General features: G+C 54.7%; 1 protein-coding gene across 1 annotated transcript; it reads left to right on the top strand.

The window, feature by feature from the left end:
* Window positions 1–2,461: 2,461 nt before the first annotated feature.
* On the top strand, window positions 2,462–21,395 carry PMP22 (peripheral myelin protein 22). Its single transcript, XM_050318945.1, has 5 exons — window positions 2,462–2,566; window positions 3,601–3,701; window positions 4,828–4,918; window positions 15,555–15,695; window positions 19,772–21,395. The coding sequence occupies exons 2-5, from the start codon at window positions 3,624–3,626 to the stop codon at window positions 19,936–19,938; spliced, it is 477 nt and encodes a 158-aa protein (XP_050174902.1). The 5' UTR covers window positions 2,462–2,566; window positions 3,601–3,623; the 3' UTR covers window positions 19,939–21,395.
* Window positions 21,396–24,747: the final 3,352 nt, after the last annotated feature.

Raw genomic sequence — 24,747 nt, 5'->3', positions numbered from 1 at the left:
GGGGCCAACCTTGTTTGTACACAAAACATTTTTCCCATTTATTGTGGCGCCTGCTTTTATTTAGGCAGTGATGGCCAAGCTCACACCGAGTGTGAGCAGGGGCAGCTTTTCCCACGGTGGGAAACACCGTGAGATCCCCCAGCCCGTGTTGGTGATGTCTCTCCAGCAAAACCTCGAGGGCTCTGCCTGACCATCCTCACTGTCTCGCCTCCTTTTCCCCCCTGGACAGTCACCCTCCAGCATCTCTGGCTGATGGGAGGTGCCTCCAGCACTCTTCTCACTCCCTGCAGCAGCAGGGTCCTTGTCACCGGAGCTGTCACAGCACGCGCTCAGCAGATGTTTTTTCCCAAGCCCTGCTCTGTTTGGACCGTGCACTTTTCCAAGAGAAGGGTCCAAGGAGCACAGGGGTGATGTGCACTTCTCTCTGGGAGCCCTCCACTGTTCCTAACCCACGGCTCCCAGCCAAAACAGGCTTCCTTACCTGCAGGCTGTTCTTTTCCCCGATTTCAGTTTCAGATATTTCTCCCGTGCTTAAAAAGCTGCTTTTGGCACCTTTGCCGGAACTGAAGCTGCAGTGGTTTTACTCTCCCACATTCGTGGAGGAGATCAGGAGCAGAATGTAACCCCCACACTCCTCCCACTGTGCATCATCCCCCTCTGCTTTCAGGGAACAGGTTGGATATTTTATCCAGATACAACAACAAACCCAAATCCAGATACAACACAAACCCAAATCAGAAGAGGGTCTTTAACAGCAGACTGGATCGCAGCCCCTGGGGGACAAGACCCTTCTCGCTCTGTCTGTGCAGCCCCGAGTGTGGGGGCTCCTTCTGCACAGAGGCAAAACAGCCCGAAACAGCCTCATTAGCCAGGAATGTACCGATTCTGGCCCAGATGTTTCGGTCCTCCGGGACCTGCAGCCACGGCCGGCACCGGCAGGCAGCAGCGTCACGGGGTGCGGGGGGTGGAAGCAGCAGAGAAATGGGCGGGCATCTTTTGGAGGGGAGGGCAGATTGCATCCTTTGGATGCATCGTTTCAGCCGCTGTTCCCTCCTCCCCCGACCCCCACGGAGCACTCTGAACTCCCACTTGCTGGTTAATGCCTGTGACGGGACCCCTTGCGTGAGTGTGGGGAGCCAGAGCCAGTGCTGCAGGGAACACGCCTCTGCCTGCCAGGAGGAGGGAGCCAAGCACGCTCCTCTCCCTCTTGTCTCCCAAGATTTACAGTCTCGGTGGCTGGACGCCGACTTCCCTCGTCTGTGCAACAACGTGGGGTTAGTTTGGAACTGGTGTGTGAGGATGGGAAAGGTGAAGGGGAGGTTGGGGTAAGTGCTCAGGACTCCCAGGAGCGTGCAGGTCCCCGGGGGATGGACTGTGTGTGAGCTTTATATCAACAGATTAGCTGGGGGTGAGGAATGAGTGAGAGCGGCTGTGCAGCCCCTCCTTCTTCCTCGAGCACCTAAATCATAGAATCACAGAGTAGTTTGGGTTGGAAAGACCTTAAAGATCATCTTGTTTCACCCTCTGCCATGGGCAGGGACACCTTCCATTAGTCCAGGTTACTCCAAGCCCCGTCCAACTTGGCCTTGGACACTTCCAGGGATGGGGCAGCCCCAGCTTCTCTGGGCAACCTGTGCCAGGACCTCCCCACCTTCACAGGAAAGAATTTCTTCTCAATATCCCGTCTAACCCTGCCCTTTGTCACTGAGAAGCCATTCCCACCTGTCCTGTCACTCCATGCCCTCTGCATCTTTCTTGGAGCCCCTTTAGGCACTGGAAGGGGCTTTAAGGTCTCCCCAGAGCCTTTTCTTCTCCAGGCTGAACAACCCTAGCTCTGCCAGTGTCCTCTGGCATTTTGAAAAATCTCACCCTCCATTTAGTGGAAAGTTGCTCAGTTCCACCTCATTTGGCTTTCAAGTACTAAAAAAAAAAAAAAATAAAAAATAATTAAAAAAATCGAGTCCAAAAGCTACAATCCCTCCAGCACTGCCCATTCCCCAAATCGTGTCCCACGGAATCTGTCCGGAGCTGCAGAAACAGGGGCGAGAGGACCCCCGATGTGCTCAGCTCGGACAGCTTGTCCTGTCCCTGCAGCCGCGGGCACCCCGGGGACACCCACTCATGGAGAGCTGCTCCGGAGCGGGGCGCGACCACCTCTCCCTCTCCTTTCTCCCTCCTCCACGGGTGCCGGGGCTCCACCGTGGGGGAGAGAGGGTGGTCTGCGTTCTCCCCGTCAAATCTCCTCGCTGGCTGGCGGGAGCGGCCGCGCTGAGCCCGGGACAGGGAGCGGCTCGGGGCCGGGATGCGGAGCCCGGGGAAAGGGATGCGGAGCCCGGGAGAAGGCAGCGGGACGGTGAGCGGCTCCCGGGGGGAGCGGCGGGGCCGGGGCCGGGGCGCTGCCGCGTTTATAGGCGGGCGGCGGGCGGAGGGCTGAGCCCTCCCCGTCCCACAGACGCAAGCGGGGCGGTGGCCCCGGTTAAAGGGGAAACTTGACAGCGCCGCCGCCCGCTCCGCTCCGCGCCCCGCTCCGCTCCCGCCGCACAGCCCCGCTCGGCTCCGCAGCGACGTGAGTAGGGAGAGAGCCCCGCTCCCACAGCCGCGATGGGCGGGGGGCGGCCGGGGAGGGGAGGGGAAGGACCACACCGAGTGGGAGAGGGGCTGAAGAGACCCTGGGGCAGAGAGTGGAGGAGCCCCCCTTCCATCGCTCCAGGGATCCTCTGGGGAAAACGGTCAGGGCAGCCCCCTCCCCTACTCACTGAGGGTCCCGAAGGGAGGTGGGCTGGGGTAACCTCCCTCCCGCAGCCCGGGAGAGGGTCCAGGAGAGCCGCTGTTGGCCGTGCCAAGGGGAGATAGCTGAGGAAAGTCTCCCCCACCCCTGGAAAGGGTCCAGGAGAGCCTCTGTTGGCGGTGCCGAAGGGAGATTGGCGAGGGCAGCCCCGGAGAGAGGGGCCGAGGTAGCTCGCTCGGGTGAAACGGGCCGAGGTAGACGCCCCCTTCCCCCGCACCCCCACGGGGGTCGTCCGGGAAAGCCCCCGCTGGGGAGGGCGCCGACAGCATCACCCCCGGTGGTCCATGGGTGGGTGAGCAAGGTGACACCCCCTCTTCCCGCGGTGTGGGGCCGGGGCAGCCCCTCGGGTGAGATGCGCCGACATCGAGCCTTCCCGCCGCGGGCGAGGAGGGCCAGGAGCACATTCCCCTTGCGGAGAGGGATCGGAGCCCCCCTTGGAGGAGAGAGACTGAGGGAGCCTCCCCGGGGGACCGTCCCCCTGGGGATCCTGGAGAGGGGGGCTGGGGGAGCCCCCTCGGTGAGGTGACTTGGGGAATCCTCGGTGAGATGGCTTGGGGGATCCGGCTCGGGGCAAGGGCTCGGAGGATCCCCGGGGGTTTCGGGAGCGGGTCCGGGCAGAGGGTTCGGACCCCTCTTCCGTCGGCGGGGCCCGAGGGAGGGGGCCCGGGCGGCGGGCGCTGCCCCAGCAGGATGCCCCGGAGCCGGCGGGGAGGAGCGGAGCGGCTCCTGCTGCCCCCGGCCGGCCGGCCAGGACAGACGGACAGACACAGAGACACGCACACACACTCAGCAGCATCCCTGTCCCCCTCCAGTTCTGCCCTCCACCGCCGCCAAGATGCTGCTGTTGCTGCTGGGGATCATCGTGCTCCACGTCACCGTGCTGGTGCTGCTCTTCGTCTCCACCATCGTCAGTGTAAGTACGGATTTTCCCCTGGCCCCGGGGTGCCAGCGAGCCAGGGGCATGGCATGGCAAGAGCAGAAGGTGGTATTTTTATCTACGGCTTGTTTTACAGCCTGGCTTTTAGGGGGAAGCCTTTACTTGCCATTTGCTGGTCTCACTAACAGCGGGATTTGGGGATTTCGGACTTTGAGCTGTCAGGTGTAACTGGTGGGTTTCTTGGTTGTGTGTGGTGTGGTGGGTGCTCAGGGCACCCACATTAGGACAGAGCACTGTTGGAACCCATCTCCTCGTCATCCCTGCATTGGTCCCTATCACGGAGCAGCCTCAGAGCACCCAAAATCCCCTCCATGGGGATGATGCTGCTTTCACTGCCCTCTCATGAAGGAGCTCCACCTGCTAAGGGGCTCCAGCCCACAGGACCAGGACAGCCCGTGCGAGCGAAGCCCCTTTACACGGGGCTGATTTGGGCACTGGCTCCTCGGCACCAGCAGTTCTGCTCCCCAGCTTTGTTCCTCTGGGGCTGTGAATTAGGCACAGACTGTTTCCTAACCCAGACGGGCTCCTGCTGGCGACTTCTAATGCTTAAACTTTGCGAGTAGCGGGAAGACTGAGGGCTGGATGCGGCACAGTCTTCCCAGCACTGTCCTCGGGCTGGAGCCCAGCGAACACGTCAGCTGCTTGGGAAAAGGTTTGGTTTTACGGCAACCGTTCTGTGGAGATGATGACTTGCAGGGTTGCTTCACCAGGGGCTTTTTCGCCTTTTTTTTTTTTTTTTTTTTTTTTTTTGGTGGTAATTGTAGCAGAAGACGTTACAAAAATCTTCCGAGTCGTTAACGAATCACGTGGAAGCATTCGAATATCCCGGTCGAGAGGAGGGAAATGCGCATCCCCTCGGGACTCGCTCCGTGTTTAAAGAGCATAAAGGGCTTCTGTTTTTTCTGCCGTTGAGGCGAAAGCAGTTAAAAGCAAATATCAGTATTTACTTTCCAAACCTCTCTCTAAAGGGAAGCGTGTGCCTGGGAGCTCCTGGCCGGGCAGACGCGTGCCGGGGTGTGCTGGGGCTGCTCGGGGAGGGGGGGGACACACGGAGTCCTGCTGCCCCCAGGGCCCTGCTCACCGGGCTATGTCTCTCTCGTAGCAATGGCTGGTGAACGGCGAGCACACGGCGGATCTCTGGCAGAACTGCACCTCTGGAAACGTCTTCCACTGCCTGGCATCATCCAACAATGGTGAGTGCTGCCTGTTGCTGCCCATCGCTTTTATTCTCCTCCTGGGACTCATGGAATCAAGGGGGATTTGCCTGTGCGGGTTATTTGCGATTTCTCCTTGGTTTTCCCTGCATCCCTGAAGTTGTTCCCCCCCACACCTCTTCCCCCTGCCTCCTCTGCTCTGTCCCCAAATGGAGGGGGATGGCTCTGCTGTGGTCCTGGTGGACCACAAAGGGGGGATTGCTCCCCCCACCCTTGCTAGACCTTGAAATTGTGATGGGGCTTAGCATGGAAACCAGACCCTCTGCCCATCACCTGCCCTGCTGCCCTCAGGCTCAGGCACTGTGGCATGCTCAGCCATGGTGGACGTGACCTGCTCGAACCCTTTTGAGGGCTCTCCTGTTATCAGCCCAGTTTTCCACTTGGATGTACAAACACGAGGTGACCCTTGGAGCAGGGCTGGCCCTGTTGCCCTGCTGGGAGCAGAGGGGCTATTTTGGGCACTCCTCCCTCTTGCTCTGGTGTGAGGGGGTTTTAAAGATGCTCCAAGGACAGCCTGTCTCCAGAGGACACCCCACCCCTACCCAGGAAGCTGCCCTGGTGCTTTCCTGCTGTGACAGGCTGAGTTTTGGGGCACAACTTTTGCCCTGTGGTTTGCTTTTGGGCACTTTGTGGGATGTGCTGAGTGCTCGGGTCCTGCTTTATCCCTGGGATGGGATGAAGCTGCTTGGAAGGCTCCCGTGGCACCTGCACATCTGGGGGGCTCAACAGCCACCTCTGGACCAAGCTGGGTGAAGGCTGATGTCACACTGGGTGACATCAGCCAGCGAGCTGTTTGCTGAGGTCAGCAGGGGAGGAGACACCATGACATAGAGTTTCCAGGGTGATTTATGGTACCAGTAACACAAAATCCATGCTCAGGGAGTCAGGCAAGCCCGTGCCTCAGCTTCTCCAGGAGAGAGAGCTAATGCCAGTGCTGCTGTGGCCAGCAATTGTTTTGTTAGCCTGGTTTTTTTTGCTTTCCTGTGGAAACAGATACTCCCAGTGCAATCCCCAGTGAAAGCAACTGGGAATCCCACGGCTGACACTGGGAGCACAGTCCCTTCGTGCCGGAAAACGGTCCTGGCATCGGAGCAAAGTGATGCCCCGTGGTCTTGGCGAGGAGGGAAACAGTCACGCTGAGAGCACTAAATGCTTCCAGAGGGTCTTGGAGCGATGGGAGACTGTCAGAGGGATTTTGGAGATTGGGGAGTTTTCTCCCCCTAATGCTGGGGGCAAAACATTCCTGTTGCCCCACGCAGGAAGGTGGATGCTGACGTCTCCCTCTTGCCTTCCCCGGGCTGAAAGCAACAGCGCGTCCCTGAGCGGGCCCAGGATCTGGTTTCGGTGGGAGTGGAGCTCCCACCGCTGGTCTCTGCTGACGCCTGGTGGTGTCCGGGACGGCCGGGAAGCGGCTGGATCGCATCCCAGGCGAGGAGCCTTCTGGAGCCATGTCCTTCATCAGCAGTTGGCTGGTGCTGGCTATCTGCAGCGTAGGCAGCCTGTGCTCGGCCAGTCATGCGAGCTCCCGAACTGCTGAGCCTGTGCTTTGGAATGAAAGGCAGCGACTGCCCCCAGGAGTCCCAGAGCCGAGGGCTCTAAAGCCTCCCCAAATCTTTGTGCTTTTCAAACCTGCACGGCTTTTTCTGGATGTTTACAGGATGTTCGTGTGCTGGAGTTGTCAGTGTTGAGAGGGGCCTGTCCAAAATGTGGCTGGCTGGTTTTCTGAACGTCCTGCAGTGTGTTTTGAGTCTACGTTGAGTTGGACTGGATGATCCTGATGGGTCCCTCCCAGCCCAACATGTTCTGTGATTCTATCATTGCCCTGTTCCCAAATTTGGGCTTCCCCACGAACCCTTTCCAATGATGGTTTTTTATCACTAAAGGGACTGTAGTCAAGATGACCCTGTTAAAAATGCAGTCGAGCAGCTGAACTGGGGTGATGGCCCTTATTTAGTGGAAGGTGGCCCTGCCCATGGCAGGTGGGTTGGAATGAGATGGGCTTTAAGGTCCCTTCCAACCCAAACCATGATTGTGTGATTCTATGATAAGGTGCCCCAGTGAGCTGCTCATTGAGTTGAAGTGCATCATGCTCAAGGCTTAAACAGCCCTCTGGCAGCTCTTATTTCTCATGAGAAGGGGGTTTTGCTTGAGCAAAAGCTTGTGCCCCATCCACCCCGGGGCAGGAGTGTGGGAGCAGTGCAGCTGAGGACCTTCACCTTGTGGGGCCCTGGAGGCAGGGTCTCGAGCTCACTGCTGCTGTAGGAACACAAAAGGATTTTTACTGGGCTTACACAAGGCTTTTAAGATCTGTATTTGTAAAAAAAGGTTTGTAGAAACAGAACAAAAATGCCACCTATCCTTTCCAGCAGGTCCTGCTCCTTCCCTCCCTCCCTGCTGCCCCATCCCTGGCTCCCACTGCTACCAGGGGAGCTGCTGTCAGCCACTGCTTGGAGCAGTAGCAACACAGGGCAAGGATGCTGTGGCAGAGCCACCTCTGAGGCTCACACTTGTCTCCTGCCTCATCCTTATGCTCTTCATATGCTCTTTCCTAGGAATATGCTTACTTTCAAAAACAGGAATGATCCCCTATCAAATACCACAAACCGTCCTCGGTTCCGTCCCTCTCAGAACATGAGCTGTGGTTCAGGGGGATGTAGACAGCCCTAGGAATTCCTTTCCCCCTTCCAGGGATTGTACTTAATGGTTAATCCTGGAGTGCCAAGGTCTGCTCTGATCTAAGAGCAAGGAATCCTCGTTTGGGAGTTTTGGCAGAACTTACTCTTTACATAGAGGCAGTTTTTCTTCTGGCCATCGCAGTGGCCGCTGTGGTGTGGTTATTCCTTCCTCTCTTTCCAAAAGCAGTGGAACTCAGTAAGTGGAGTTTGGGTAATTAGGTAGTGCTGGGTCTCCTGTGTTCATCGTGCATGGGGGCTTTGGGGTTGGTTGTGCTGGGATGCCCCTCTTGGTCTCAGCACGGATGAGCCTGCCCTGTCCTGTGGATGCACAACAAGAAGCTGAACTTTTTAAAAACCAAGTGCCAGCAGGATTTGCTTTTGTTTAGCACTGAGGCAGGTTTGGGACTGTGCCCCTAACCCTATAGATAATCCCCAGAACAACCCAAGGGCTGAGTGCAGCACTGCCAGACGGTGCCTTCCTGGGACATCAGACCTTGGGTACAGAGTGGCTCTGGTGTCAGTGGAGGCTGAGCTCCCACCTCCCAAATTCCTCTTGGAAGGCCTCAAACCCTGTGTGAGGGCTGAGCCACCCCTGGGGAGGGAGCTGAGGGCAGGTGCCCACTTCTCCTCCTCACACAACTGCCCGCTTGTTGCTTCGATTTTGCTGTTTGCTCGGTAGATAATAATGCCTTTTTTTTTTTTTTTTTTTACGAGAGGCCGAAAACTATGGAAAAAATGTTGCAATCTTTGCTTCGTTTGCGCTGTCAGACATTCCTGGAAAAGACTTATCTCAGGAATTCAGCTCTGAATCCCGGGATTGTGTGTCGGCAGGGCCCTGTGCCAGCCCCCGCTGCCGGCACGGGGCACGCGGCCGGGCCTGAGCTGCTCAAGTGCTCTCAAGTAGGTTCCACCCCAAATGTCCAGACAGTTTGATAGTTTTTTCCTCCAAAAATGGCTTTTTCTTGCCACAGCTGAATTATTTATGCAGACAAGAAGAGGGTTTGGGTTTTTTTTTCTGTTCTTCCTCTGATTTCGGTGAGAGTTCTGCAAGTGGGGAAGCGTCGGGGGCATCCGTGGAGATCCCTGCATCCTTCTGTAATGTCAGGAGACATTTTTCCTGTTGTCTTTGTACAGTTTTTCCTGTTGCTGCTCTGTGGCTTTCCCATGACTGGCTTCTTCACAGGCAGGCTGGTGGTTTTTTGGCTTTTTTTTCATGAAGGGAGAAGAAAATCCTCACCCTTAGGAAATGCACGGGCTGCCAATCCGCATGATTGCCGAGTGCTGAGGGCTGTGTGATGCACCCACTCATTTACTGATGTGATGGCCACGAGCTAAGCCCAGGGGGGTTGCCCAGAGCAAAGATCTGCCCTGGACAACCTGAGCAAGCAGGGATGGGCCTCCCATGGATGGGGCAGCCACTGCCACGCCCCAGGGATTGCCCTGCTCCTCTGCACACCGACTCTGGCTCTTCCAGAGCCTCTTTCCCCTGGCAGATGGGTCCCTAAGCAGCACTGACGGTGTCGTAAATGCATTTTCTTTGTGCTGAAGGAGGCGGGAAAGCTTTTCATCCCTGGAATGAGGCAGAAACATCTGGACCCTGACCCATCTGCTGCTCCCAGGAGGAATTGTGCTGCTGCTCCTCCGCCTTAAAATGCATAACTGAAACATCTGAACCCGTTGCTTTTGCTCTGTCAGCTCCCCCAGAGTGGCTTTGCAGCCTTTATTCTTTCAAACTCTTTCTTCCAGCGGTGCTGAACTCACATGGCATGGGAAAGGTGGGAGGGAGAGATGGAAGTGCTGTTTAACTGGTTGTAATCCTTTTTGTGGCTGAAAATGGTGTTGCAAGGCTTCATTGTAGCCTTGTGCAGAGGAAAATTATTTCACAATGTCTAATTCCGTTATTGATAGTGAGTATAAAGTATCTCAACAAAGAGAGATGGGGACAGGGAATTCCCCCCAGCCCACTGGGAAGGCTGAGACTGCACCAACAGGATCAAGGCTTGGAGAGTGTGTCAGCAGTAAGGGGACACTTCCTAGCACAGGAGGTGAGAGCCCAGTCACCCCAGCAAGTTAAAAGTTCAAAGGTTTATTGATGCAAAGATTTAAACAATGATTTCAGCTTTTCCTGGAAAGCTAAAGTGACCATTTGCCTACATGATGGGCATCTGTGGCCACAGCGCTGCTGCTGCTGCTGCCTTTTGCTTTACTTATGCTGGGCAGTTGCAAACAGGGAAGAAATTACCAACTAGCAGGAAATTACCCTTGTTTAAAGGTGCTGGGTGTGTTGGAGTGAAGGCCTACAATGAATACCGGATGGCTTGTTTGTGGGAGAGTGCACAGCCTGTAACTGGTCCCATCCAGATTGTGGACCCCATGTACAGATATCCTGATTTGGGGACATACCTGGTCCTTCAGGCTCTTTGCAGTTGGCAGCAGAGTAGCAAAGAGGCAGCTTTTAGTGGGTCCAGAACACCCACCTTGTCATTAATAATGGGTGGCACCGGCCGAACTCGGGCAGGGTTGAACCCTCTCTTCCTGCTGTGGGTGACAGTCACTTGTCCCTTAGTTGTTTGAAATAAACTGCAGGACATTCACAGAACCCCAGAATGGGTTGGGTTGCTAAAGCTCATCAGGGTCACCTTCCACCAGCCCAGGTTGCTCCAAGCCCCATCCAACCTGGCCTTGGACACTTCCAGGGATGGGGCAGCCACAGCTTCTCTGGATCAACCTGTGCCAGGGCCTGCCCACCCTCTGAGTTACAAATTTATTCCTAACATCTAAAAATCTCCTATTCCAGGAGAGTATTTTGTATTCCAGATCAGTTTCTCCCACAACTTTGTTGCCTTTGATAGGAAAGGGATTTCCTCTGCATAAACCCATGTTTTATTGTTGTTTGTTCTTCTTACAAAGAGCATCTGATAAGGAGTGGTGGGGAACTGGTGCTGTGTTTTTTTGAGCTGCTCCAGAGCTCTTTGGCTCCCATTTTTCTGTGTAAGGGGGGTGAGACAACCTTCCCTGCTGGATCTGTGCTCTGGCCCATGGAAGAGGAGTGAAAGGGAGGATGAAGGTAACACGTGAGCAAACGATGACTGTCAAACCAGAAGAATGGATGGGGGAGTCCTCTGCAGAGTGCAGTGCTGGAAAACCCTTAATCCAACATTTTTTTGGCCTTGATGAGACTCTTGGATGTCCCTGTGGCCACAGGCTGAGCGTCCCCCTGCAAAGTGCCTGTGGGTCAGGGCACCACCACTGCCCATCCCTGCTCCTGGTGCCTGGGCTTGAAATCCCTGGGAGCTGGTACCCAAGGCCTTTGGAGGACCTGAGTCTGGAATGATGGATCTCAGCTCACTCTCACACACCAGCCAAAGGGAGTCAGAACCACCACGCCGAGGGTCTTGGAGAGGAGCTGGTTTGGGCTTTGTGGAGCTGTTGGGAAGTGGTTTTCATGGTGCCAGAGCTTTCTGCTGCCTCAGCTGCATCAGAGGTTGCCCCTGTAGGATGTAAGCTTTGATGATCTGATGGGATGTCTGAGGGTGGCAGCTGTGGAGAGCTATGGACAGCTTGGCCTCATGGACTGCTTGGATGGAGCTTCAAGGAGAAGGCAGAAGGAGGAGAGCCAAGAGGAGAAGAGGAAGAGAGAAGAAAATACAGGTTTGAGAGGTTCATCTCCTTCTGAAGGAGCTACAGAAGAGCCCCAGGAGGTCTTGGGCAGGAATTACAGCACCGTGTTCATTCATTACCTCCTCGCAGCACCAGCGTTTCCCACCTGCTCATCCCCTGACCCTTACAAACGCCTTGGGAGCCCTTCTCTGGTGGGATTTCCAGGAATGCCTCAATCCAGCACCCTGTGGTCTTTTGGGTGCAAACCCTGCCTTTCCTGGTTTGAGCATCCAGCAGCACCAGCAGGGGCAGGTTTGCCTGTGTGCCTGTTGGAGGTCTGGGGCCAAAGCAGGATGAAGTTGCCATGTCATGGAGCTGGATTTTCCCTGGGAGAGCTCAGAGGCCCTGCTAGATGGACTGTGGTGCTGTTCTCCCCCACAGGAGAGATGTTCCCTGGGAGCTCTGGGGCTGTGGGAGGCAGCAGAGGGGTCTGGGCAGTGCAGGAACAGCACTGCAGGTGCTGAGCCTTTTCGGCTTTCTGAGTTGCTTCGGCAATTTGCTGAGGGGCCTCGGTCCGAAGTGCAGCCCCAGGAGAATGAGGCAACCGAAGTGATATTTCTGCATCTTCAGCTCACCCTTTTCCAGCCCTCTTAAGGGGTGTTTCAGTATCAAACCCACTGCTTTGATGCGACCTCTCCACTTCGTAGGCCAAGGATGTGAGGTGGGCTCAGCTTCTTGGTCAGACCTTGAAACCTGGGGGTCTGCTCTTGCAGCTCTGCTCAAAAAACATGGCTTTTCCTGGCAGATCTGGGCTGGTACCTTTGTGCCAGTAGGTGCCTATGCTGTTCCTGACCCTGCTGATATTTAGTTTGCAGCATTGAAGGAGCAGGTTTTACCATGCAGTTGTTGATCATGAATTTCCCCTCCCTCTAGCTTTGTATATATTATAATTGCCACAGTTACCTCCTTCGTGGATGTTTTCCTCCCCAGAAGTGGTTGCTTTTTAAGTGTACGGTGCATACACAGTTTGTAAAGGGAAAATCTATCTGCAAAATGCTCCCATCCGCCGCAGGTCCCAGCACTCAGGTGCTTTTAAATAAAGCACAGCACTAATGTAATGGTGTTTTACAGTGATGGAATAAGCTGATTGCTCAAGCAAGTGTCTTTGCAGTTTGCATTTTATTCTTTCCCCTTGGCTGGGTCCAAAGAGGGTGGGGAGTGTGTGAATTAAACCCTGGGGAGGCAATGCCTGTCCATTAAGGCCCTGGGCATGTTTCTCCCTGCCAGTCCTTTCTGGGTGTAAAACCTCCCTGCAAGCAGGGCTGAGGCTCTGCTGGGAGGAGCTGGGTTTGCTGCTGTATTTCTGTGGGATTCAGCTGTAATTTCTGCTCCAGGTTCCAGTTTCTCCTTTGGATTTCTTTCCTTCATATTGGACTTTAGGGCAGTGAAATGTGTTCTGCAGCATCCCTGGGGTGAAGTCTTTTCCCTGCTGTTGTGAGCAGTGGTGTGGGCGCACCAGGGCTTGCAGAACTTCGGGGAAAACTCGAATTTGTTTTGTAAAAACTTCTTGCTTTGTTTCTGACTGCTCAGAAAGGGCTCTAAAGCCACTCGACGGGTCCTCTCCGGAAGCGGCGTGCAGGGTGTTATCTGTCCTTTCCACGCTGTTTCCTTTTCTTCCTCCTCGTGAAGAACAAAGATACAAACACAGAGCAGCAGAGATGCAGGAGAAAAATGGATCAACCGACTTGCTGCCCAGGGGAAACCACAAATAACAGGCTGGGAGTAAACAGTGCTGACAGCCCGTGGGGCAGCTCCCGGGGCCCGGCCTCCCTCCGGGAAACTCGCTGTGTTTGTGAAAGGCTGTGGGCAGGACACAGCACTGACAGCAAAGGAGTTAAAAGGGTGTGGGGCTGAGGAGGTAAAAATCCTATCTGCAGTCATAGGGCTGGTTTTAAACGAATTAGAGGCAATTAGCTGTCCTAATACAGCTGAGATCTGGGGTAAGCTGAGCTTGGAGTCGAAGGAGAGGAGCAGCTTTTGGATCTCTGAGTCCTGGGCTGGGGATGCTGCCCCTTGTTTTCACAAAGGAGGCCAATCAAAGTCATCAAAGGGCTGGATGTGAGCAGGTTCAGAGCTCTGGCCTGTGGAATCATCTCCTGGTTTCCCTGCTCACGGGCTCACGCTGCTCTCTGGCTGCCGAAACCCTCCAGCCCTGGTGGGGTCCCCCCCTCAGTGCCTGCCTTTATATTCCTCTGGCACGGCCCTTTATTACAATGGGATTTTGCAAAGCCCCCGTAAATCATTTGCGTTCAGAACCCAAAAAACAGGCATGGGGAGGCGGATGCAATTAAAGGGCAGCTCAGCTCGGCTCAGCTTTCTGTCTAGACAGACTTCTCCGAAAATAACCGGCAGTTGGAGCGTCCACCTTGGAGCAGAAAGGGCTCCTCTCCAGGCCGGATCCCACGGCCTTTGGAATCACAAAAGACTTGGCTTTCTGGGTCCCGGATGAAACTGCAGGGCTTGACTTTGGCTCAGCTGGTGCATGGGGCTGGACGTGGCTTCAGGGCTTGGGAAAGGGTGAGGGGAAAGCTCAGCTTCCCAGATATGATGATTTTTGGTGGTGCTGGATCTGCCTCATCCCTGTTTCCCACTGATGCATCATGGCCAGAGATGAAGGGGCAGGTGGGGGTGAGGGAAGGGGGTTTCCCTGCCTGGCTGCATGAGATGGGTGAAATATATTGGATATTTTGTGTGCACATCCCACCACACAGGGATTTCCTGGAAGCACTGATAGCTACTCCTTCCTAAGGAACAGCAGCAGCTGGTGCACAGGGAACCCAATGCCCTGGAATGAGTGAAGTGCAGCAGCTTGTTGATGCTCCAGAGCAGTTTGGCACGGGAAGTGTGACAAGGAGGGGAAGGAAAAGGCTGTCTGGGATGAGCAGGGGGCCTCTCTGGGTGGTTCCAGGGACTGAGTTTGCTCCATTACATGAAGGCCCTGAGGCAAGAGGCAAAGACAAGGGGAGGCATTGCTGGTCCAAAGTCAAAGGCAGCAGACGTGACTGAGTGGCACAGGATGTTCCCCACAGGCATGGATTTGTTGGGAGGGCTCAGGCAGGGATCATTACTGCCATCCTCGCTCTCCAGTTCCAATTCCTCTCTCACCTCCCTGAGTGCAGCTTGCAGGGATTTGGTGGGGAGGAGTGATCAGTTCCCTGGAGCAGACACTGCCCTGGACAGTCCCAATGGCCTGTTTGCTGCTCCCAGTGTTAGAGGTGACTAAGCTGCAGCACAGCTTTATTTGGAAATTTTGCTACATTTCAGCTCTTTGCTGCAGAAAGCTGGTTCTTGCAGTCAGGGGAATGGTGGGAGTAAAACTGGCAGGAACATGGGACTGAGTCTGAGGCTTCAGTGCTCCCTAATCCTCCCTGAGGATCCAGCCCAAAGCACGATTCTTCTGCCTCGTACTGTGTGGTTTGTGCCTCAGTTAACCTGTTCTGAGTCCTGCTGGTTTTCATGGTGAGTTAATTGATGTTGCATCCTCAGAGACCTCTCAAGGAAGGCTGAAAACATACACTTTAGTTTCAGACTCACTAAGGAAAGGGGAAGGCAGAGGCATTTGTGAGCGTGGCCCGTCCTGGTGCTCTCGGGGGCTGCCTCTTTCTGTGGAGCTGCAGCAGCTCATGGGATGGAGCCTCGTTTGGCTTGTTTATTTATATTTTTTTTTGCGTGGGGAGTTACACACCCACTAAGCCTGGAAATAGCTGGGCAGTGAGTCATGCAGGGGCTGGTTTAACTGGTCTGCTCGGGGAGGCAGCTGCGTTTGGCAGCTGGGGAAGGCTCTTCCAAAAGGTTTGACTCCACAAGGGCAGAGGGTGTTTTCGCTGCCTGTGTTATTTATTTGCCCTCGGAGCTTGGCCAGCACGGTGTCTCACAGCTTGTTGCACATGGCTTTGTGTTTGCAGCACAGCTGAACAACCAGGGCCTGGCACTGAGCTGGGGGAGAGGCTTTGTCTTCTGCAGGCTTTAGGTCAGGGCTGATCTCTCTGCTCCTCTTCAATGCAAAACGCTCCCCGAGGCAGCGCCTGGCCCTGCAGTTCGTTTTTCCCTGTGGCATCCTAAATCCTGGGAAGCATCCCATCCATGCTGAGTGCTGAGACCCTCCCCAGCTTGTGCAGCACTGGATGTGGCCTCATCCCTGCACTGTTCCCAATCCACAAGATCCAGGGGTGTGATGGTGGCACAGGACCTGATGCCGGGGCCACGGGCGCAGTGGTGGGTTGTGGTGTGCAGTTCCCACACTGAGGTGTCCATCTGTCTGTCTGTCTGTCTGTCCCCAGAATGGCTGCAGTCTGTCCAAGCCATGATGATCCTCTCCGTCATCTTCAGCGTCCTGTCCCTGTTCCTGTTCTTTTGCCAGCTGTTCACGCTCACCAAGGGCGGCAGGTTCTACATCACTGGAGTCTTCCAGATCCTTGCTGGTAAGAGGGGGCTGAGGGGTGGGGATGCCCCTGCTGGGGATGGGGCTGCCAGGCACAGGAGAGGGTGGTGTGGGAATGAGCACAGCCCTGGGTGCAGGCCTAGGAGGGCCATGGAGCTGGTTCCTGCATGGCCCAGTGAAGGGAAGGGGGCAGGAATAGTTTGGGTGTGTTGAGATCCCCCACACCCCAGGATGGGATCTGTCTGCCAGGGCATATCCAGGCTCTTCTGCCCTTGCACCATGGAAGGTGCTGCCCCAGTCAGGGAGGTTTTGGAGGGACAAGGTGCCAGACCCACTGGGAGCAGAGCTGGGGGCAATCAGGTCATGGGGGCTGCCAGACTGAGGGCTCTGCCTGCTCTCCCCAGGGCTCAGGGTGGGACAGGGAGGGTCCAGGGTGGCTGTGCTGGCTCTGGGACCCACCTTTGCCAGTCTGGGTGAGGCTTCCACAGCAGCTGGCAGGGTGGGGGAAGTCCTGGCGATCCTGTTTTGGCAAAAGAGGACCCAGTGATTATTTATAAACTTGCCATGAGGGGGCCTGGTGCTTTCCACATCACCAAAGAGCTGCAGGAGATGCAGGCTGAGCCAGCTGACTTGGAACTGTCAGCTACTATTTTTAACTCTTAAAGAACTTGCTGCTGGAAATGAGCCACAGTTCATGTCCTATGTTGCAGTTCCCAAATATAGGTGCTGTAAAGCCTGTGACTCTGTTTATGTTTCCACATATGAAACCAGTGGAGAGGATTTTCAAGTGTTCAGGCTTCAGAAAAATTTAATTGGGCTTCGAGGTTCTGGCTGCATCATGACAGGGTGTCTGGGAAGGAGATTAATCACTTCCTAGAGCTTTAGATGTTAAACTAGAAGCCACCCTAGGTCCTACCACTAAGTCAGTGGTAAAACTCATCCACTGAGCATAGACAAAGTCTCTGAGTATCCTCAAAGTGCCTGGCCTTCACAAACCCTGGAGAAGTTTAGAACTAACCTTTATTGGCATGAAATCTATGATAAGTGCATCTGCTTGGCCATGATGCAGGTGGTGAGTTCAGATCAGTTCAGCATCTCTGGAAAGGTGGATGTGTAGAAAACCCATTAGAGCCATGGAGACAAGGAGGGGAAATGGGCATTAATAATGCAATTACCTGCCTGAGAGCCTGTCTAATAGGCCTGGGAGCAGAAGGCTTCTCTCTCCTGAGTGATTGCTGGTGAATCCTTGATCTCAGAAGAGGAGAAAATGGGGATTGCAGCCCTCCTGTCCATGCTGTGCTGGGTGTCCTAAGGGGACGCAGCTTCTTTCCTTGTTGAGCCTGAGTTGTGGGTCAAATCCATCCCCAGCCAGTATGAAGGACAGAAGAAGTGTGACCTGATCCCCACGAAGGTTCCAGAGCTGGAGGAGGGAGCACAGAACAGCTGTGACCTTTGGGATCCTAAATCTCAGGGCTGTTGGTAGGAAACAGGACACAGAGCTGCCAGGAGATCCCTCTGGGGGTACAGACAGCTTTGGTCACAGGAGCTGAACCTGATGTGCTCTCCTTGCACCTTGTTGTGGAAAGCCACTGCTGCCTGAAGCCAAGGAAGGGAATTCCTGAGGCCTTCAGGCTTTGCAGGTGTTCATCCATGCCCTGCCAAGCCCTGCCACCACAAAGCCCTGCAGCAGCTCTGCCAGGGACAGGGTCTTACCCACCTGAGTGCTTTGTTCTCAGCTCCAGCAGAGCTGGAGAGGACCTTCCTCCTTCTGGGAGGAGATGAGGAGGCTCTGCCTCCATCACTCTGCACCTCCTCCCAGGGTGGTGCAGCCTGGCAGGGCTGAGGGTCTCCAGCTTTGGAGCCTGGCAGCAGCAGTGCTGGACCTGAACCAGTGGGTGCCAGGGGCAGCACCACTGGGTGCTGTTGGGTGGCAGAGCTTGGCAGTGGTGCCCTGAGAGCCAGGAAGGAGGACAGGGACTGGTTTGCACCAGAACTTCAGCTCAAGGACAGTGGGAAGTGGAGAGAAGGGCAAGAAGCGATGCATGAGGCCAATTTGGGTCTGCTGTGCAGTAGCCAGGCAGGATCATCACCAGCACCTTCTCCACACTGCTTGGAATCATAAAGACTACTTGAATTTGCCCTGATGGGATTTGCAGCTGACAAAAGGGCAACAAAAGACCCTTGACAGCTCCCCTCCACCCTTGCTGGGTCAGTCACTCCTCATAGCTGTGTCATTCCAGCCTGGGAGAGACATTGGTTTGGATTTACCAGGGTTTGACCCAACTTTTCCATTCTTTTCCAATCTCATCATCACTTCTATCTCTTCTCTCCCATCCCTCCCACCCCAGAGCTGTGGGGTGGAGAGGTTGGGCTCAGCCTCCAGGGCTGTGCCTGCCACATATCCCACAGCTGTTTGCAAACCCCTGGGTTTGCAGAGCTGACCTGGAGCACCCAGCCTGGTTCCTCTGCAGGGCTGGGGCAGTGCCAGCACACACCGACCTGTGGGAACAGATTCCAGGAAGGGTTTGCCCTCCTGACCTGTCAGAGCAAGGCTGGAGCGTGTCCTTAAAATCACACTCCAAAGTGGTGATGCATTATTGCTTTCCTTGGTGCAGGCAGCTGGATCCAGCTGTCCCTCACTTCCCAGTGTGTTCTCAGTGCCCAAACCAGCGCAGATGCTGTGCAAGTGCAGTCTCAGCCATCGCCTCCATTCTGCCAAATTCCTCCTGGGGACAATTGCTGCTGTATTTTCGCTGTCTGGAGGTGACTGGGGTGGCCACACGCCCGTCCCTGTCCCACAGGCTGGGCAGACAATGGCTGTGCTCTCTGTGCATGGGCTGGGCAGTGGGAGTCGGCTCCGTGCTCGGAGAATGGAAAGTGCTCCAGCAGCGCCTTAATGAAGCGTATTCCCACTTGTGCACTTTCCCAGAACAAAAGGAGCAGTGTCAAGTGGAATTGCAGCTCAAATATCACGGTGGTTAAATGTAGGTGGTCCTGAGGTCCGTGCAGGGGATTTGGAACTCGGCTCCAACAACAGCCCCACGGCTGTATAATGGAACTGCTGGGATCGACTAAAAGAGCTTGTTCTCGGGCAGGAATAGAGGTGGCTTTGTGTGAGCCCAGCGCTCACGGGGGGTTTGCAACAAAGCTTCAACTCTGCCTGCCAGAGCTGGGCCTGGCTGGGCACCCCTCGGGGACCCACAGTGGCCTCTGGCTGGACAGGGTGGGTGCCAGCAGGGGGGAAGAGGGGCGAGCCACGGGCACAGCGGGGCTTGCAGGGAGTGGGGTTTTCAAGGGAATGGGGTTTTCAGGGTAATGAGGCTTTCAGGGACTGGGTTTTTTAGGATGTGGGGTTTTTAGGGAGTGGGGTTTGCAGGGAGTGGGGTTTTCTGGGATCGGGATTTCCAGGGAGTGGGGTTTGCTGAGAACAGAGTTTGCAGGAAACAGTGTTTTAAGGGACTGGGATTTTCAGGAAATGGGGTTTTCAGGGAGTGGTATCTGCAGGGAATGAGGTCTGCAGGGAGTGAGGTCTTCAGGGAGTGAGGTCTTCAGGGAGATGAAGATAGGGGTCTTCTGGGACTTCCAGCTCAGACGTGGGAGGTGTGGTGAGGGCAGTGCTGTGGGAGGAGGGGTTTTGGAAGTGGGTGTAGCAGTGTTAGGCAATGCTTTGAATTGTTAATTAGGTAACTAAATAAAAGCAAGAGGTTTTTTGTAACTCAGTTATGCACTCTTTGGAAGAATATAGATTCTTGTGATAGAAGGGAATGTTGCCTTCCAAACCTCACAAATCAAGTCTTAGGGCATTTCTCATGGTCTTAAGCTGCGCCAGGGCAGGTTTGGGTTGGATATTAGGGAGAAATTTTTTACAGAGGGAGTGCTCAGACCTTGGAATGGGCTGCCCAGGGAGGGGGTGGAGTCCCCGTCCCTGGAGGTGTTTAAGGACAGACTGGATGGGGCATCATTCCCATGGTCTGGGAACCACAGCAGGGTTTGGATCAAGGGTTGGACTCGATGATCTCAGAGGTCTTTCCCAACCCGGTCGATTCCGTGATTCCTGTAAGGAATTTCAGGCAGCAGAGGCATCACTGACCCCCTTCCCCGTGTCGCTCCCGGCAGGGCTGTGCGTGATGAGCGGCGCTGCCATCTTCACAGTGAGGCACACGGACTGGCACCAAGCCTCGGAAAACACCACCTACGGCTTCGCCTACATCCTGGCGTGGCTGGCCTTCCCCCTGGCGCTGGCCAGCGGCATCATCTACGTCATCCTACGGAAACGCGAGTGAGGCCCGGCCGTGGTGGGGTGTGACAAGGGGCACTCGTGACGTCCGCGGAGGAGACAGGGAAAATAGACGAGAAAACGGGAAAGAAAATTAACCAGAAACCAAAAAAAAAAAAAAAAAATCCAACCCACACCCATCACCCTCCTCACCCCTCACCCCACCCCAAAAAAATTAAAAAAAAATAAAAGAGAGAAGGAATAAACCTTCCCACCAATCCCAACCCCAACCCACCCCAAAAAGGAAACACTCAAAGGGTTACTTGTTAATTGAAGATGTATATAGTATCTATGGTTTAAAAAACCTATTTATAACACTTTTTACATATATGTACATAGTCTTGTTTGCTTTTGTTGACCATGCGCTGTTTTAAAGCCTGAAGCAAGTGCCTAAGGAACTAGAACTCCTAACAGTGTAACGAGAGCGCAGTGATTTTTTTTTTTCTCTCATGCAAAATCCTCTCTGAGCTGAACTCTCCTCCCCTCTCCCAGCCCCTGCTGAACCATCGGAACCCCCGGCTCTGACTTGGTTTTAGGCTGGTGTAAATCAGAGTTAGGCCTGTTTACTCAGCCAGAGGGGCTGCTCCCTGCCCCTGCCACATGCTGTGATCCTGGTAACCGAAGTGCACGTCCAGATCTGACGGGAGACGCTTCCAAAGGGTTGGAAGGATTTCGGAGCAAAGGCTTTGATTGCCCCAAGTGCCTAAATGACTTATGTGCCTGAGTCCCATTGCCTTGCCACCACACCCGCTGGGAATCTGGGCTTTTAAGTCCCTTAGGTGGAGTTGCAATCCAGCCTGAGCCATCCTCTGGTGGGGTTGGGGTGTGTGCCAAGCCGTGCCAGGCCGTGCCAGGCTGGGCCACCAGGAACTGCTGCTCCCACCCATCAAAACGTGCTCTGTCCTGGCCATGGAGCGAAACTGCCCATGAGAAAGAAGCCAACCCAGTCTATCCCTGCAAGGAACCCCCCAGATTGTATGAAATGGTGCTATCTATTTACCATTCCTTATCCTGCTAAGCCATTTAACCCTTAGTCACTGGAAATTCAGTTAACAACCTTGAGGTAAAACAACCGAGCTAGAAATGAGAAATAATTCTGTGTAATATAATGGAGCTATAACTGCTTTTGTACTTCGATTTGCTCTTACTATTATTTTTAATAAAGCATTTATAACCGAGATTCCCTTTTCCCCCTCCGTGGTCCAGAGGGACAGAAACAGCTCTGGTGCCAGAGCGAGATGTCTGTCCTCTGTGTCAGCAAAGTGTCTGGCCATGATTTGAACAGGCACCAGCACAGACCCCAGGCTGCCTCTGAGGACTCCAGACACTGTTGCTGTTGTTTTTTGTTTAATTTTGGGGTTTTTTGGGGTTCTACTTTTTTTTTTTTTCCCGCTTTGCTTTTTCTGATTTTATACCGACTGTGTGGACTAAGAAGCAATGAAATAAAAGAATAACTCAAGTGCTTCTGATTTTTGGTGTTTTTTGGGGGTTAGAGGTAGGCTGTGCTCCACCAACTCCCTTCCACGGCTATCCCATGGAATCATGGAATCACAGAATGGTTTGGGTTGGAGTGACCTTAAAGATCATCCCATGGTGATGATCTCCATGGGCTGGGAGATCTTCCACTAGACCAGGTTGTTCCAAGTCCTGTCCAAACTGGCCTTGAATGCTTCCAGTGATGGGGCAGCCACAACTGCCCTGGGCAACCTGTGCTGGGTGCTCACCACCACCACCCTCAGAGTCAGGAATTTCTTTCCAATATCCCATCTAAACCTGCACCCTGTCAGCTTAAACCCATTCTCCCTTGTTCTATCACTACATACCCTTATGCAGAGTCCTTCTCCACCTCTCTTGGAGCCCCTTCAGGTACTGGAATACCACAGTAAGGCCACCACCGATGTCCCAAAGCCAGTGGGTGGAAGGACCACGGTTATATCCCCCGGGCAGGGATGGTTCTGGTCAGCATGAGCTGCCTGGGGGGATCTGGCTGGCTCTACCACTCAGCACAAAGAGCAGAAGCCTTTCAGTCCTGAGTGCCAACCCCCCAGTGTGGGGTTGCAGCCGTGGGGGGATTAGCACATTGTGCAGAGTGCGCAGCCGGAATGACTGGCATGGATCCACTCGCGCTTCCGCTCCCTCACTCCGTTAAATACCCGGCCTGATGTGGATCTGCTGCTGGCAGGGACACAATGGCTCTTGCAAGGCCGTCCCTTGAGGCCACCTATTAACACCAGGCCACATCCCAAAGCTCTCAGGCCAGCCACATCCCCAGGGAAAGGAGCAGGAGCTGCATGGCACCCCCTTTGCCAGGGCCTGGGCAGCGCTGTGTGACCACCCTTGGTGGCCAGGGTTCCTGGTGATGCTGTAACAGCTGGGAGTATTTCATAGGGTCACAGATGGTTTGTGTTGAAAAGGACCTTAAAGACCATCTTTTCTAACTCTCTGCCATGAGCCACCAAAGAATCACAGAATGGTTTGCATTGGAAGGAACCTTAAAGATCATCCAGTCTCAGCCCCTACCATGGGCAGGGACACCTTCCACTAGTCCAGGTTGCTCCAAGCCCTGTCCAACCTGGCCTTGGACACTTCCAGGGATGGGGCAGCCCCAGTTTCTCTGGGCAACCTGTACCAGGGCCTCCCCACCCTCACAGTGCATTTTCCTGTGTGCTCATTTTGCTGAGCTCTGACAAACCTGGGAGGGGATTTCACTTGTTGAAGCAGCATCCAATGCCCTGTGAGCTGCAGCACTGCAACATCCTGGTCCCAGTGCTCATCCTGTGTCTTGTCAGGTTTGGCACCTGGCAAAGGAGACAAATATTTCCCTTCTGAGGAGCAGGTAGGAACACAAGTGTTTTTTCCCCTCCTGTGGGGAAATTAAAGATGCTCTTCCTCACTTTGGATCAGCATCTCAGAAGGCACAAGAAAGCTGAGTGCCCCAGTTTAGCCTCTGCTCTTTGGCCATTCACAGTGTAAACAAGTGAGTGACATCACTGCAGATCTTGGGGTTGCACAGTTGCTTCATTTTTGGAAGCACATGGAACAAGGTGACTTTTCAAAGTGGAAACAGTGTGAGGGGTTGAATCTTTTTTGGAAGGGGTAAGAAAGGGAACTGCCTCTGATTTGAAGCAGAGTTGACATCCCCTTCATGTCCCCCCAAACCAAACTGGCATGAAGCTGTGTCAGGGCAGGCTCAGGATGGATATTAGGGAAAGGTTCTTCCCCCCAGAGGCTGGTTGGCACTGAACAGGCTCCCCAGGGCAGTGGGCACAGCCCCAAGGCTGCCAGAGCTCCAGGAGCGTTTGGAGAATGGTCTTAGACACTTGGTGGGATAGCTGGGGTGTCCTGGGCACGGTCGGGAGTTGGACTGATGATCCTGGTCAGTCCATTTTAACTCAAGAGATTCAACGATTCTGTAATTGTATGAAGCTGTCTCATTCGGGCTGACTGCTGGGTTGGATGATGCTGAACGCTGTTTCCCTGGCTCTCCACGTCCCACAGCTCGATGGCCAGCGCAGACAGGAGCTGCTGCGTGAGACCTTCCACCACGGTTCCTTTGGCCTCCAGCGGGGCTCTTTTGACCTTTTTTCTGCCTTAATTCCCGCAGCCCGGCTCTCCGCGGTGCCGGGGGTGGGGCGGGACGCGGGTGCGCTCCGCTGGCAGAGCGCGGGCACCGCCCGGTGGGTGCCGCAGGAACTGCGGGACAGGGACGGACCCTGCGGGGACCCCCCGGCCTGAGCCCCCCGGGAGCCGCCCCAGCCCCTCCGAACCCGCCGGGACTGAGGGGCACGGCCAGGGAGACAATAGGGCGGGATGTCCCTGGGATTGTCGTCACATCCCTGTCACAGCATCGTGGAATCGTGGAATGGTTTGTGTAAGAGGGACTTTAACTCCTCTAGTCCCACCCCCTGCCACGGGCAGGGACACCTTCCGCTAGTCCAGGTTGCTCCAAGCGCCGTCCAACCTGGCCTTGGACACTTCCACGGATCCAGGGGCAGACACAGCTTCTCTTGGCAACCTGTGCCAGGGCCTCCCCACCCTCCCAGTCGAGAATTTCTCCCTGGTGTCCAATCTAAATCTACCCTCTGTCAGCTTGAAGCCATTCCCCCTTGTCCTGTCACTCCATCCCGTGTCCAAAGTCCTTCTCCAGCTTTCTTGGAGCCCCTTTAGGCACTAAAAGGGGCTCTAAAGGCACCCTGGAGACTTTTCCAGGCTGAACAACCCCATCTCTCCCAGGCTGTCTCCATAGGCTGCTGTTCCTGTGGCCACAAGGCAGATGGGATGTGGCTCCCAGTCCACATCCCCCCAGTGTGGGGGGCTGTCCCTTTCCCGAGGCAACACTTACTGGCCACTGGGAACAGTGTGTTAAAATGCAAATAAATAATAAGTTATCATTAATAAACATTAAAATTAATAGAAGTATAATTAAGAAAAATATAATTAAATAAATTATAAGTAATGAGAATAGTTTAAAAACCATGGGGAGCTCCAGAGGTCTTTAGTCCTGTCTCCTGCTAGGGGTGTGCTCCCCTCCTTGGTGAAAACCCTTTCCTGACCATCCCAGTCCTCAGTTCTCGCTGCATCAAATGGCCGTAGTGCTCATCCTCTAAAACCCACCCCAGGAATCCCCCAGCAAGGGATGTGGGGATCACCAGCACTCAGGCTGGAGGAACATCCCCCTCAGAGTGTGCTCTGCTCCCACATCCCCCACAGGGTGTGCTCTGCTCCCCACACGCCGGCTCCTCCAGCTCACAGGATTTCAGCCGGCACGAAGGCAGGACCCAGCCTTTCTGCCCGATTAGCTGTGAGCATACTCAGA

This window comes from Myiozetetes cayanensis, unplaced genomic scaffold (genome assembly GCF_022539395.1).
Source record: "Myiozetetes cayanensis isolate MyiCay16 unplaced genomic scaffold, myiCay2020 scf22, whole genome shotgun sequence".
NCBI classification, from domain to species: domain Eukaryota; kingdom Metazoa; phylum Chordata; class Aves; order Passeriformes; family Tyrannidae; genus Myiozetetes; species Myiozetetes cayanensis.
This window is presented reverse-complemented; position numbering and strand designations above follow the sequence as displayed.